The sequence below is a fragment of the Desmodus rotundus genome, chromosome 6 (genome assembly GCF_022682495.2).
Source record: "Desmodus rotundus isolate HL8 chromosome 6, HLdesRot8A.1, whole genome shotgun sequence".
Classification (NCBI taxonomy): domain Eukaryota; kingdom Metazoa; phylum Chordata; class Mammalia; order Chiroptera; family Phyllostomidae; genus Desmodus; species Desmodus rotundus.
The window spans coordinates 69743361-69757319 of NC_071392.1; the positions used below are offsets into that span (position 1 = coordinate 69743361).

Consider the following 13959-nt stretch of genomic DNA (forward strand, 5'->3'; position numbering starts at 1 on the left):
AGGACAGGGTCTGGTCCGTCATGTGGTCTGCTGTGTAGGAAAGGGTCTGCTACCAGGTCTGGTGTAGGAGAGGAGACCCGCTGGGAAGCCTGCCTAAGGAAGATGGCGGCAGAGCTGCTGGAGCTGTGTGGGGACCTGCCTAACCAAACACGGACTCGTGGGAGATGCTTGGAGCTAAACTGTGGCCTGGAACGCTGAGTTACAGACTTCCGCTTCTCCGAAGGACGTATGGAGAAAGGACGTAAGAGAGTGGTCTCTTGGGATTGTGTGTCCCTCGGACTCCACGATGATCCAGTGTAACGTGACACGTTTCCCTGGACCACTACATGGAGGCTGAAAACAACGTACCCCAGGCCCTGAAGGAGAGAACTCCTAAGAGAGGATGGTGACTCTGGAACCCACAAGAGCACCTTCCAGAGAAGACGGAGATCCATTTGCACAGCTGACTTAAGAACAGATAAGGATACAGGGAACTTCTGGGCATGGTTTTGGCTTATAGCATTTTGGGGAACAAGGGAAGTGCTGGGTCTCATGGGAGAACAGGGCTCTGAGCAGGAGTGCTTTCAGCACCCCCGCTCTCCATCCCCCGGAGGCTAGAATCCTGTAAATAAAAACCTGTTTCCTTCAATACTAATTGTTGGGTCATGTGTCAAGGTGCCACGTGGCTGAGCCCCAGTTTTCTCTGTTATATTGGCAATGCAACAGTAACCTTGGACGACAAATTCAGTAAAGACCTTGCCTTCAAGGAGCTGAAGAGGAGATAGGTAGGATAAACAGGCACGGCAGAAGCCTTAGTTGTAACTAAGATAATTACTTTATCTTATTCAGGCTATACACATCTTTATACACTAGAAAAAAAGCAACAAAACCTTTCAAAATTTAGAGACCCAGAGAACTCTTTCCCAGCAATTTCTTGATTTGGGATTTCATAACCTCTGCTCATTCTTGTGATAACCACTTTCAAAGTTAAGAGTTGCTTATTTTTTATTTAATAGCATTTATGCTTTTTCACTCTCATGTTATTTTTCAGGAGTGATAAAGGAAAAATGGTTCTCTTTTTCTAGTTATAAGAGCCCTTCAAACACTGGTGGGAGCTTCCAAATAAAATTAGTGTCCATGCTTAAAACATAATGCATAACATTAATACGGCCTCAGGTGTTTCACTTTAAATTCATTTAAAAAACCAGTGCTGAACTTTTACAGAGATAAATGTCCTATATTTTTCCTACAAAGCATTAGCAATAGTTCTTATAAAATCAAAGTATTTTCACTGCCTTAGCTTAAGTGATCTAGTGGGAGCCCTGAAAAGAAAAGAGCTGTTCATAGTATCAAAACACAACAGCACCACATTAGAAATAATGGCACATGCATGCACAAACATCAGTTACCTGTTTCCTTTTCTGCTGGGCCTAAAACATAAGAAAAGACAATTTAGGAGAAAAGCGAACTCTGCCCATGCTCACATAATACCAAAGGCTAATCAAGCCAAGAACTTATATTTGACTTAGTTCTTGGTCTGATCCTAAGCATAAAACAAAGACTATTTTTTAAGATACAAAAAAGAGGTAATATTGTAAAAAGCATGGAAGTTTTTCTCATCTAATATGTATGCACCTTGTCATTTTTTAAAATGAGACTGCTCAGTAGTCCTATCTGACTAGATTTCTATGGTTCCATTATCTAGAATATTCTTATACTGGACTAGAGATGAGAGGGTGACTCCAGAAAGGGAAAAGGTGGGACTACTGGCCACTGTGGTCCTATTGGCTCAGCTCACTGACCACTTGATCCTATTAGAACCTGTCCTCTAACGCAGGATTGTTTCAGTGCATGGCCCAGAAGAGTAACTACACCTTTCTGATCACCAGTGTTGCCACGTCTGTCTATCTAGCTGATTAATGAAAAAGCCCATGTTTGTATACAAATAAGATTCTCCATTTGTCCATATTACAAGGTACTCTATGACTAAGAATTAGAGATAAACTATATATATATACAAACACACACACTGCATATTTTTTTCAGTATTCTTGGATAAGGTAGAAGTCAAAACAATGAACTAAAATAGTTAAGAACAAAAAGATTCTCTTTTTTTTTTGGATAGGGTTCATAATATTTAGATAAAGCAACATTGTGTTTATTCAGGCTATACACATCTTTTTCTTTGCCAGATTTGAAAGGTTTTAATGTGTCTATTTTTATATTAATTCTTTCAATCCATGTACACAACACCCACTATTCCCAAAACATGAAAACTGTTTGAATGAGTATTCAAAATGTGAAAACCAATCTGTTTATCTTCCACTTTCCCCAAATGATCTAATATTCATTGCTTGTGCTTTAACGCAACATGATATCATAATTAATGATGTTAAACTGGTAACTAAGGAGTTTCATGTTGTTGCTCTTGTGATATAATATTGGTTGCTATAGTGATGGGATGGCTTTTTTGTTAATCACTCAGGAGGATGGTTATCACACGCTTGTTACAAAGATTGATCAGATTTGGAGAGAGAAAATGATAAAACACAGCCCATTATAATCTTTTTCATTGTCCCGATTTTGATGAAACTATCATAATAGCAACTCATTTAAAAATTTATGTACAGTTTAATATTAAACGTTACTAAAATTTTCAATGGATGATTTAACTTTTACTTTTAGAGATAAATATTTAACATTGCAAAGTTTTTTCCTCCCTAAGTTAATACTACATGTATTGCACACGATAGATTTATAATTAGAGCAAAAAATTTAAGGTCCTTTCTATTACTTTTAATTATATCAAAAGATTTTTGAGTGAAAACTGTGTGACTTTGCCAAAATTTTAAAGCTACTTATTTCTAAACATCTTGAATCTCAGTATCCTTAATGAATAAAACCTGAAGAGAAAAAAATGTACAGTTTTCTCTAGAGATGTAATCTTCCAAATGCATCAATATATTATAAGCAATTAAAAGTTGCAAGGAATTCTCTATCAGTTTATTTTAGCCCTCGTGATAATCAACAAGTTTCTTCCTTCTCTGAGTGACAATACAGAATGGAAAATACAATTATGTAATACTACACTATTACTGATGAGGAAAGAACACACTGTCCAAGTTTAAATGCTAGACATACTTACAGTAATGTCAAAAATACAACCCACGGAAACACCTTTTGGCTTCTCAAAATCTCAAAATAAGAACAAAGGACAACTTAAGCACGAATCCTGGGTCTTTCATTCAAGCAGAGTCCCAGGAGGCATATTAAAGCAATGAATAGGAAAAAGCTCTTCGGTTCACCAGCTGAGATTTTAATGAGACATTTCCCTTTGCCATGGTACAGGTTTGTTCAGGAAACGAAAGGGCTTCTCACAGAAAATTCAGTTAATAGGCATTGTTGGCTCTCACTGCCGTGTCGGCAACTGCTCACTGCACTGACCTTCTATTTTGGCATATTCTGTGAGCCTGGTGTAATTGATCAAGGCAGCTTTCTCCAGACATTTTCTGACCACTTTTTTCACCTCTTCTGCTGGTACAGGAGTGGCGATGTCTTTCATTAAAACCTAGAGAGAGAGAGAGAGAGAGAGAGAGAGACAGAGAGAGAGAGAATTGCATAAAATACTAAAACAAATTACACAAATTGTTCTAGGCTTGACTATTAGTAGGAGGGGTCCAAGGTAACATTGGGGGAAGTAATGAGTCAGCACCTCCCAACTGGGAAGTAATCCTCCGGTCTTGGCTCCTCCTGTCTCAGCCTCATTTGTGCACATCAAAACCTCCCACAGGCCAAGCCACCATTCAGTGTGACTGTCACTCTTCCTCCAGGGACCTGTGACACCACTGGAGCAGCTGTTTCAGATCAGGAATACTGTCCTTGGGACAAGTAATAAGCAAAGTTTGTTTTCCGCATCTCTAACTTAAAAGCTTTAAATATTTTGAGCAACCTAGATGAAAACAATAACAAAACTCCATTAAGAATAAGCATCTTTTTTTGTGTGCTCTATAAAAATCAAGACCACTTTCACTAATTAAACTTAGTTACTATGATATACTGAGGAGGAAAAAAATGTCTTTCTCAGTGAAATGTAGTACCGAATGTTAAAATACATAAAAACTTTCTGAATTTAGGAAAAATTTTCTGTTGGTTTCCTAACTTATGTTTTTGTATTTTTCCTTTAAAAATATTACTACTGGCAAGGGGAAAATACAATTATATCCAAAATTCAAAATGCAGTGTACTTAAGTACTCATTTAATGACTCCAATAATTTTCCTTAAAACTTTCCTGGTGATAAAATGGCTCACAATAAATTGTGACTATTTTTCCATGTAGTTAATTCGGTTTTTTTTCTTGCTTTGCTTACATTCAAATTATAAAGTATATAGCAAACTATATTACTGTAGAGAAGAAAATAACTTCAGTGTTTTTGCTATCCTATTTGCCTTTTATCTTGAAGGTAATAATAAAAAAGCATGAAAATATCCATTTTCTGCTTTATTATTTCATTCTCTTTCAATCAGCCTTGGCACTAAGGATCTTATAATCTCCAATTTGTTCAATCATTCTAGCATTGATAATCCTTAACAACATAGTTTTATATTGTTAGGCAAGGATTCCCTTTGAAAACAGTAAATTGTCATTTAAAAGCTTCTTCCCCATCCACTTCATTTAGTCTTCATACTCTCATATTAAAAATCTTTAACATAAAGATGTGCACTCTATTTTGAATTGAACATTAGACTCTTTATAGCCAGGAAAACCCTTCTACTTATAGTAAAAATAAACAAGCAGTACTATTTTTAATGTTATTATTACTAAAATTTGAATTTAAGATTAATTTTGTACCATGTACAGAATCACAAACTTACTATCAGGCCTTACCATGGTGGCACACTTTTAAATACAAAGAGCTGTTACAATTAAAATGTGTCCATCTGTTACAGAGGTGAGTCCAGGGTTGAAATCAGGCAATATTTCTTTTTATCTAAGAGTGGGACACTTAATTTAGAGAGGGGGTAACTGAAGCCTCTTTCCTGGCTAGTGCAGAAAAAGTGTTGACGAGTGCAAAAAGGGAAACACAACCTCTGTTTCACGCTTCCTCCCCTTGTTCTCCAAGATATCATAAGTATTAAGAATTCATCTGTAGCCCTGGCTGGTGTGGCTCAGGGGATTAAGTGCTGGCCTGAGAACCGAAAGGTTGCTGGTTTGATTCCCATGTGCCCATGCCTGGGTGGCAGGCCAGGTCCCCAGTTGGGGGTGTGTGAGAGTCAACCCAGTGATGTATCTCTGGCATGTTGATGTTTCTGTCCCTCCCTTCCTCCCTCCCTTCCCTTTTCTCAAAAAGTAAAATAAAAAATAAAAATAAAAATAAATAAAAATTCACCTGCAGATTTTATTTTATTTTTCTAAGATGTAACTTCAAAGTCATGAAAATTAAGATACAGCTTTTATCATTGCTCTCTCAATTTAGCAAGAGATTTGATTCGTGACTATAACCGGAATAAAGGTCACTGTTCATCCTGCCTCATCAGTGCAGGGCATGGGGGCATCTCTCCTCCCACTAATTCTGCGCTGTGGGAGGTGGGGAGGGGTGGAAGGAACTCTACCATGGAAACCAGTTCACAGAGGGGCTGCACGAGGTACCCAGCATGGGATGCGGTTCCCAAAAGTAAAGCTATCTTTCAGGATTTTGTCATATCTATGACACCTTAATGAATAGGATAAAATCTATACTTTGAAAAGCTTGGGTTGTGTGTAGCTTTTAATATAATAAAAATTCTAATAAAACAGATAATTCCCACAATAATATTTCTATTACACAATGCACAGTAATCAAGGATAAGACAAGGATATGTAGATAAAACCAGTCTATAAGTGAAAGACCTCATTTTAGCCACTAGTTCTAGCCCTCATATCCCAAGTCCTTAAATCCCTGAAAATGTCTTCCCTTTTTCTTTTTCACAGAGGGGCTAATAAACAATGCAATATCTAGAATTCCTTGGGCAAGAAAAGGGACAGGAACAAGTGCTTGAAGTGGATAAATCAGGACCCGAATAATCAAAACATGGGCTATAGATGATCACTAGAAGTTGTCTTTTAATGCTGATAGTGACTAGAAATTGTCCACACTACTTGTTAGCTTCCAACAAGCATATGAATAGTTTTATAGACAGATGAAAATGATACTTCCCTTTCAAACCCAATCTACCACAAAAACAGGAATGGAGAATATACTTTCATCAATGAACAATTTTTTCCTTTTAAATATTTTATTGTTTATGCTATTATAGTTGTCCCAATTTTGCCCCTTTGCCCCCTCCGCCCAGCACCCCCTCCACTCCCACAGTCATCCCCACACCGTTGTCCATGTCCATGGGCTGTGCATACATGTTGTCTACTCCCTTCACTTTTCAACCAGGCCGCACCTCCTCCCTCCCCTCTTACGGCTGTTACCATGTTTCTATGCCTCTGATTGTATTTTGCCCCATTAATGAACAATTTTTTAGCATAGATATGAAACCTCATTTGCTATTTATTTTCTGAGGGGAAATGAATTTCTACAGTTCATGAATTCATTTAGAGCATCACACAGATTTAACTGAAATAAATTCTGAGATGAATTTAGATGAAAAGGAATGTTATGTTTGTGAATATTATATGATAAACTCTTATAAATACGAGGAATATGACAGGTAGATGTACAACAAGTCAGGGGAGATAATGAAAGACAACTCTGAAGTCTGAAAGACAGTTATATTTAACTGAATAAAAAAAGACTATTTCATGAGAGGAGAAAAAGATGGAAAAAAACAGATTAACTACCAAAAAGATGCCATCAACTCAGCATATGGTAACAGCATAGGCTTCAGAAAGGTTTTGGGAAGGAAGAAGCAGTATGTCAGAACATTCTGAATGCAGCAAGAAAGTGCGAGAAGTTGATGAAATGCAGCGACTGACAGGACAACATGCTCATGAGGGACGAGACTGTCTGCCCAGTTCAATAGCTAAAACACACAGCGACTGACAACGTGAACGGTGTTTATAAAGTAATGTTTGAACATACCCTTTCAAGTAAGGAAAGCGTAGCTTTTAGAGCACCTTCAGGTCGTCCAAAGGGAAAACAGTATCTTCAAAAACAAAAGGAGGAATAAAAGGTCAAACATTTCATATCCAAACTGCTAAATAATTCCCTTTGCTACTACCTGGCATGAGTTGAGAATAATGAAAAGTGGTTAAAATAGCATGGGCCCATCTGGGAAAATTTTAATGTTGACGTTTACCTAGTCCCATGATTTAAATGTCTTAGACAATAAGGGTACAAACTGTGGTGGAAAAGGTCCTAAAATTTTAATGATACGGGTACAGAAAGAATACAGTAATCAAGAGAGAACTACTAGGCTCCTATGAGTGGAGAGATACTTAAAATGCATTCTCTGCTAATTTCGAACCCCCCTTTCCTGACATTTGCCTGTCTACACTGGTGCCTAACTCTCCAACCTCCTCACACAGCACACTCAAACCTTCTGCAGCTGTTTTGCCAGCAGAGTCATTTATCCGAAGGATTTCTAGCCCAGCATTCTTAATACACCAACAACTGCAGGGCAGGTCAGGGGCTGGGAGGTGGAGTGGGCGCCTCAGAAGTTAGTGTCACATGGTGGTGACAAATGTGTTGCTCTTTGCAATGGAGTCCCTCTTCAGGTCACTTTCCACTTAAGGAGTACAGAATGTTACAGCTACTTGATCTTGCTGCAAACCCCTTGTTTTGCTGAACCGTCCCTGACCATTGCCTCTGCCCCAAGATCAAATGCTAGAGGCAGCTGGGCTGTCCTCAGGCTGCTACCTTGCTCAGACTTAGAATCTCCAAACCAGTAACTTGAAAATAAGTTTACATCTTTGCATGTCTTCTGCCATTATTCAGGGACTTTAGTAGACATATTATTTAAGACTTTATTAACAATGAATTGCCTTTCATGCTGTTTTTTGTACAAGTTACCCTACAAAAGTACTTGTATTTTAAGTTCAATTTGTTTTACAGGATCAAATTTTAATGAAAAAGAAAAAAGTGATTTCTCACAAAGCAGTAATTGAATATAAAGACTGAGTTTTAGTTTCATGAAACTTATTTTTCTCAGATAAATGTCATATAAATCTAGCCACTCAAATTTTTTTTCAGAATACTGTTCACTTCCTGCTAAGAGTTTCCTGCACGTAATCTTGCCTCTTTGCAGCCTCTTAGCCTCTCCCACATACAAAAAAGCCACAACGAATTTATTTTGATACTTTTTGCTGTGCGGTGGTGCACCTTAGACCATTAGCAAATTAACAGAGTAGCTTTAATCATTTTATATACCATAAACCTTAATCCACGTTTAAATAAAACACAAATTAGTTTCTTCTTGTCCCCTCCTCTTGCTTAAATCTTTTCAGTGCATTTGCATAATCCACTCATTGTCTTGCCTATTGTTTATTTCTATTAACCTGTGGGTGATGCATTTTATGAATGGAATGTTACTGATCCCCAGATTACATTTAGCATTTCAGGGCTCTGAGGTCCCACTGGGCATGTTCTGAATTAGCATTAGCTGCCCATGATGTGTAAATAATTCAACACATTTACAGAGTACAAGTAATCCTGAATCAATAAAGTACAGAAAATAACTACACAGAAGCTTAATTAATCTTTACAAAACAAGTTTTGAAAGAAGGGAATCATTTTTGCTTTGCCTTTCAGATAAATATTTTTGGTTTTTACCACTTTAGCAGCTCTATAATAGCAATATGAAATGGGAAATACTCAATTTTCTAATGAAATTCAACCAAGTTTGATCCCTAACTGGAATAAATTGAAATCCTTCTCATTCTCACTTTAGTAAATTAACTACACAGATAAATGAGCCTGCATAGACCTGTCCTGTGATGGAAGACATTCGTTTTACTTAGCTACTTTTAGACATAGTATTTATTTTTATCAAAGATATTTATCCACATAGTCTAAGAGGAAACTCCTTCTAAAAAGCTTTTTATGAAAAACTAAAGTCCTTTAGGTCAGTTATACCTCACTTTGTATTTCAGTTTTAGATATCACTCTGAAATCCTCCTATGGAGGAAAAGCACTTTTTTTTAACAAATAGCTTTAAAGATGTAGGTGACATACAATAAGCTACATGTTTCAAGCATTCACTTATAAGTTATGACATATGTCTATGAAACCATCACCACAGTCAAGGTAAGGTGCATATCCATGACCCCAAGCACTTCCTCCCCAACTCTGGGGCCAATGCAACTCTGAGTTACTTTTCATCATCTCTATTAGTTTGTATTTTCTATAATGAAAAGGCATCATATAATATGTACTTTTGGGGGTCTCACTTCTCTCACATAGTGTATTTTGATATTCATTCATGCTATTGCATGTATTGATAGTTCACTCCTTTTTATTCCAATACATTGTTTGTTCATTTGTTGATGGCCATCTAGCTTGTTTCCCTATGTTGGCTATTATGAGTAGTGCTGGTATGACATTCATGTAAGTCTTCATGTGGACATATGCTTTCACTTCTCTTGGGGTAATACGTGGGCAGGGGGGAATGGCTGAGTCATATGTTAGGTATTTAAATTTTCAAAAGCCTGCAAACTATTTTACAAAGTGCTTTTACCATTTTAATTCTTTTTAAAAAGTATTTTATTTATTTGCAGAGCAAGGGAAAGGCAGGAAGAGAGGGAGAGAAACATCAATGTGTGGCTGCCTCCTATGTGACCCCCACTGGGGACCTGGCCTGCAACCCAGGCACATGCCATGATTGGGAATCGAACCTGTGACCCTTTGGTTTGCAGGTTGGCGCTCAATCCACTGAGCCAACACCAGCCAGGGCTGTTACTTCAGTGTTTCAATTTTAGTTATACTAATAGGTATGTAGGAGCATCCTACTGTAGTTTTAATTTTCATTTTCCTAAAGAGTAATGATATTGAGCATCCTTTTATATTCCTTTTCAGCATCATGTATCTTTGAAGAAATACCTAAAAACAACTTTTTTAGTGAGCTGTTTCATTTCTTATTAAATTTTAAGAGTTATTTATATTCTGGGTAGAAGTCTTTTGTGGGGTATATAACATGCAAATATTTTCTCACATTCTGACATTTCTCTCTTTAGTCCCTTAAAAATGCCTTTGGAAGATCAAAAGTTCTTAATGTTGATAAAGTTCAAGGCAACATTTTGTAACGGGGTGCAGAGTGGGGTGGGGGCCCCTGAAAATATTCCCCACAGCCTATGGTTGAGGGATGGGGGAAGGGAAAGATATGGCAATTATGATACTTTTCACAACAAAAGGCAAGTTAATAGTTATGCTGCCACCCCAGACAAAATGTGGACATGACTAAAAGAGCATTCAGTGTCTTGTGACGTAGCCAGGGTGTTTATACTGTGCCTGTGCAAGAGGCAGGAAGGTGGAGGTTCCCTTGTCCTGGGGTGCTCTTGCCCTGACTAAAGATGGCAGCCAAAAGAAGGTAGAAGATATGGGGGAAATGGCAAAGATGGCACATTGTAGGAGGGGCGAGATATGAGGTCACGTAGGAAGCTCCAGGTCAGCATTTGAACATGAGCAGGGGGAGCAGCAATGGGGTAGCAGCCATGTAGTTTAAAAAGGTGTGGAAGGGCCGCCCCATAGGCCATAAGGGCAGTAATGAGTGGCAGCCAGAAGGAAGGCAGCCATGAGGAAGGAGCCATGAAGTACAGGGATTCAGCCATGAGGTATGGTGTGTAAGGAGGTGCCACGTGTTTCGGAGTAAGGAGAGGCCAGGCAGTTTTGGATTAAGAGCTGGGGTAAGAAAGAGGAGACCTGCTGGGAAACCTGCCTGGAGAACACTGATGGAGCTGGGAATTGTGGGGACCTGCCAAACCAAGCATGGATTTGGGGAGACACCTAGAATTCTGAACTGTGACAGGGGAATGCTGACTTCTGCTTCTCTGAAGGACATATGGAGAGGCCACTGTCTTGGGACGTGTGCCTTTCTGGACCCCACGATGATCCAGTATAACATGGCACATGCTTTCCTGGAGTACTACATGGAGGCTGAGGACAGCACACCCCAGCTCCTGAAAGAGAGAGCTACTGCAAGGGGATGGGGACTCTGAAACCCACAAAAGTACCTTCCAGAAAGGACAGAGAACTATTTGCACAGTCGGCTTAAGAACAGATAAGGATATGAGGAACCTTTGGGCATGATTTTGGCTTACAGCCTGGTGGGCAGCAAAGGAAGTGCCGGGTCTCATGGGACAACAGGGCTCCGAGCAGGAGAGCCCCCAGTCTCGCCCCTCCCCAAGGTAAAGATCTGTAAGATCAGATCTATTTTCCTTCACACTAATTGTTGGGTCGCGCATGAAGGTATCATGTGTGTAGGCCTCGGTTTGCTCGTCTATAATTTTGCCATTTATGAATCATGAGTTTTGGTGTTCTGTTTAAGAATTTTTTGCTTAGTCCAAGGACACAGAGATTTTCTGTTTTCTAGGTCTATCCATTTTGTGTTAACTTTTGGATCAGTTTGTAAGGTATAGATCCAGTTTAGTATTTTGCATTTGGACATCCAACACTTCCAGCACTATTTGTTGAAAAAAGTATACTTTCCAAATAGCCTTTATACATTTGTTGAAAATCAATTAACCACATGTGTGAGTCTATTCTGGACTCTCTATACCACAGTATTTTGATTATTGTAGCTTTGGAAGTCTTGAAATCAGGTAGTGTCAACATTCCAATGTTATTCTTTGAAAAGTCATTTTGGCTATGGTAAGTTCTTTGCATTTCTATATGGATTTTAGAATTAGGTTGGCAGTTTCTACAAAACCCTTTTGAGATTCTGACTGAGATGGCAGCGCCATACAGATCAATTCAGGTTTTCCCTAATCTCTCTCAGCAAGACTGCACGTTCCAGTGCACAGGTTTCACACAGACTGAACCCCAAGTATTTAATAATTTTTGTTGTTATTATAAACAGCATTGTTTTTTAATTTCAATTTATTTGTTGCTATCATACAGAAACAAATTGATATTTATATAGTTAGGCTCCTACAAGTTTTCTAACATTAATTAGAACAGCATTTTTTTTTGTAATTTTCATAGAATTTTCTACATGGGTGATCACATCATGTGTTTAATAAAGGCAGTCTTACTTTTCCCATCTGAATGCCTTTCTCCCCGGCTCATTGCACTGGCTAGACCGCCATCAGCACAGTCTTGAATAGCAGTAGTGGCAGCGACATCCTTGCCTTGTTCTTATCTTAGTTGGAAAACATTCAGTCTTTCACTATTAAGTGTGATGTTATCAGTTTTCCATAGATGCCTTTAATAGGCTGAACATATGACATGTAGTAATAATTCATTTAACACCTTTTATTAATTTTTATCTTCTGTGTCATTTTTACTTTTTTGGTTGGTTTTATTCTCTTTGATCATATTTTATTATTTCTTTGTATATCTGAAATTTTTTGACTGAATGATAGACTATTATTCTACCTTTTTGATGGCCAAATACTTTTGTATTCCTTTAAATATTTCTGAACTTTGTTTGCAAGTGCTGTTAAATTACATGAACACTGTTTGATTCATCCAAATCTAGCTTTTAATTCTCATTAGGAGACTATGACAGTATTTATTCTAGGGTTAGTTTTTTTTCCACCACTCAGGCAAAATGCTGTGAGTAGTCTACCTGATGCCCATGAGTTAGAAAGTTTCTGCTCTGGGTAGGAGAAATTAGAACTAGCCTCGTGTTAGTTTGGGGGATTTTCCCCTGTGACCCTTTCAACATAGCTGTTTGCCTGACTTAGGATAGTTTCCTCACAGGCACAGGGAGAAGCCTCCAGGGCAACTTTCAGCGGATGCCTGCAGGGCCTCTCGGCTCTCTCTTCTTCAGAACTCTAACCTGCAAGCTCTGGCTGCCTTGCCTCCCCAGGTCAGGATGTCCACTGGGATCCGCCTGGGGTCCTTCTCTCTGGGCCTTGGCCTGGAAACACTCTCCTTGTAGTTGGCAGGGGCAATTAAAATACTTCATTTATTTCCCAACTCTCAGGAATAACTGCATTTTGCTGTATATAATGCATTCCTAAGTATAATGCACACCCATGTTTTTGGCCCAAACTTCAAGGAAAAAATATTTTAATTTTTTAATTCAATTTTTTAATGTATTCATTTTTAAAAACAAAACTGATTATCATATTCCGGTGTATTATTTTGCTTATGGACATCATTATTGCTTTCTAGAGTTACACTTTTAATGCATAAGCATAAGTGAAAGAATTAAGAACATTTATATAGATATGGAATTAGTACTACCCATGTATAATGTACACCCTTAGTTTTCCCTAAAAAATTTTGGCAAAAACGTGCACATTATACATGGCAAAATCTAGTAATGTTATTCATTGCTTATGTATAATGTCTTAAAAAGCACTTTTTCCCACATATTTTGTCTGTAAAAAAACTTTTTTTTTTTGTTTCAGATAGGAGGGTGAATATGTAAATATCATTCCCTGTTACTTCATCTGAGATATATAAGCTTTTTTTCCCCCTTAAAGTCACTTCCCCCCACCCTAAACATAATTCCTGTGTTTCCCATCCTTCCAATATAGTTATATCATTTTGGGGGAGTTAGATCTAAATTCAGTCTCTACCTTGTACTGGTTATGTAAATGTCCTAGATAACTGAGATACAGTTTTTACTATGATTACTTTTTATGTCCTGCTCATTTTTTGGTTTATAATACTTGTTTCCATTTTTAATATCCTGTTTTTATTTACTTGATCTAATACAATTCCAAACTCTAATACAATCTAATTAATACAATTCCACACTCTATTGCAGGTGGGCAACCTCTCAACATGTTAAAATGTCTCAGTGAGTTGTCAATCTGATCTGCTTGAAGAATTTTCTGACCTGTTCCAGTGAGTACTAGTTGCTCTCAGCTCAATGGCCATCACATT

General features: G+C 38.0%; 1 protein-coding gene across 5 annotated transcripts in view; it reads right to left on the bottom strand.

Moving 5' to 3' along the window:
* The window catches only part of CADPS2 (calcium dependent secretion activator 2), a 575679-nt gene that overhangs the window by 126545 nt on the left and 435175 nt on the right, over positions 1–13959 (bottom strand). For 3 of the 5 annotated variants that reach the window (XM_053926174.1, XM_024555169.4, XM_024555172.3), the window contains exons 15-17: positions 7048–7111; positions 3424–3547; positions 1389–1409 (exon numbers count right to left, since the gene is read on the bottom strand). In XM_053926174.1, coding sequence (XP_053782149.1) covers positions 1389–1409; positions 3424–3547; positions 7048–7111 — 209 coding nt within the window. The remainder of the gene's footprint in view (positions 1–1388; positions 1410–3423; positions 3548–7047; positions 7112–13959) is intronic. The other 2 variants (XM_024555170.3, XM_024555173.4) reach the window with 1 other exon arrangement.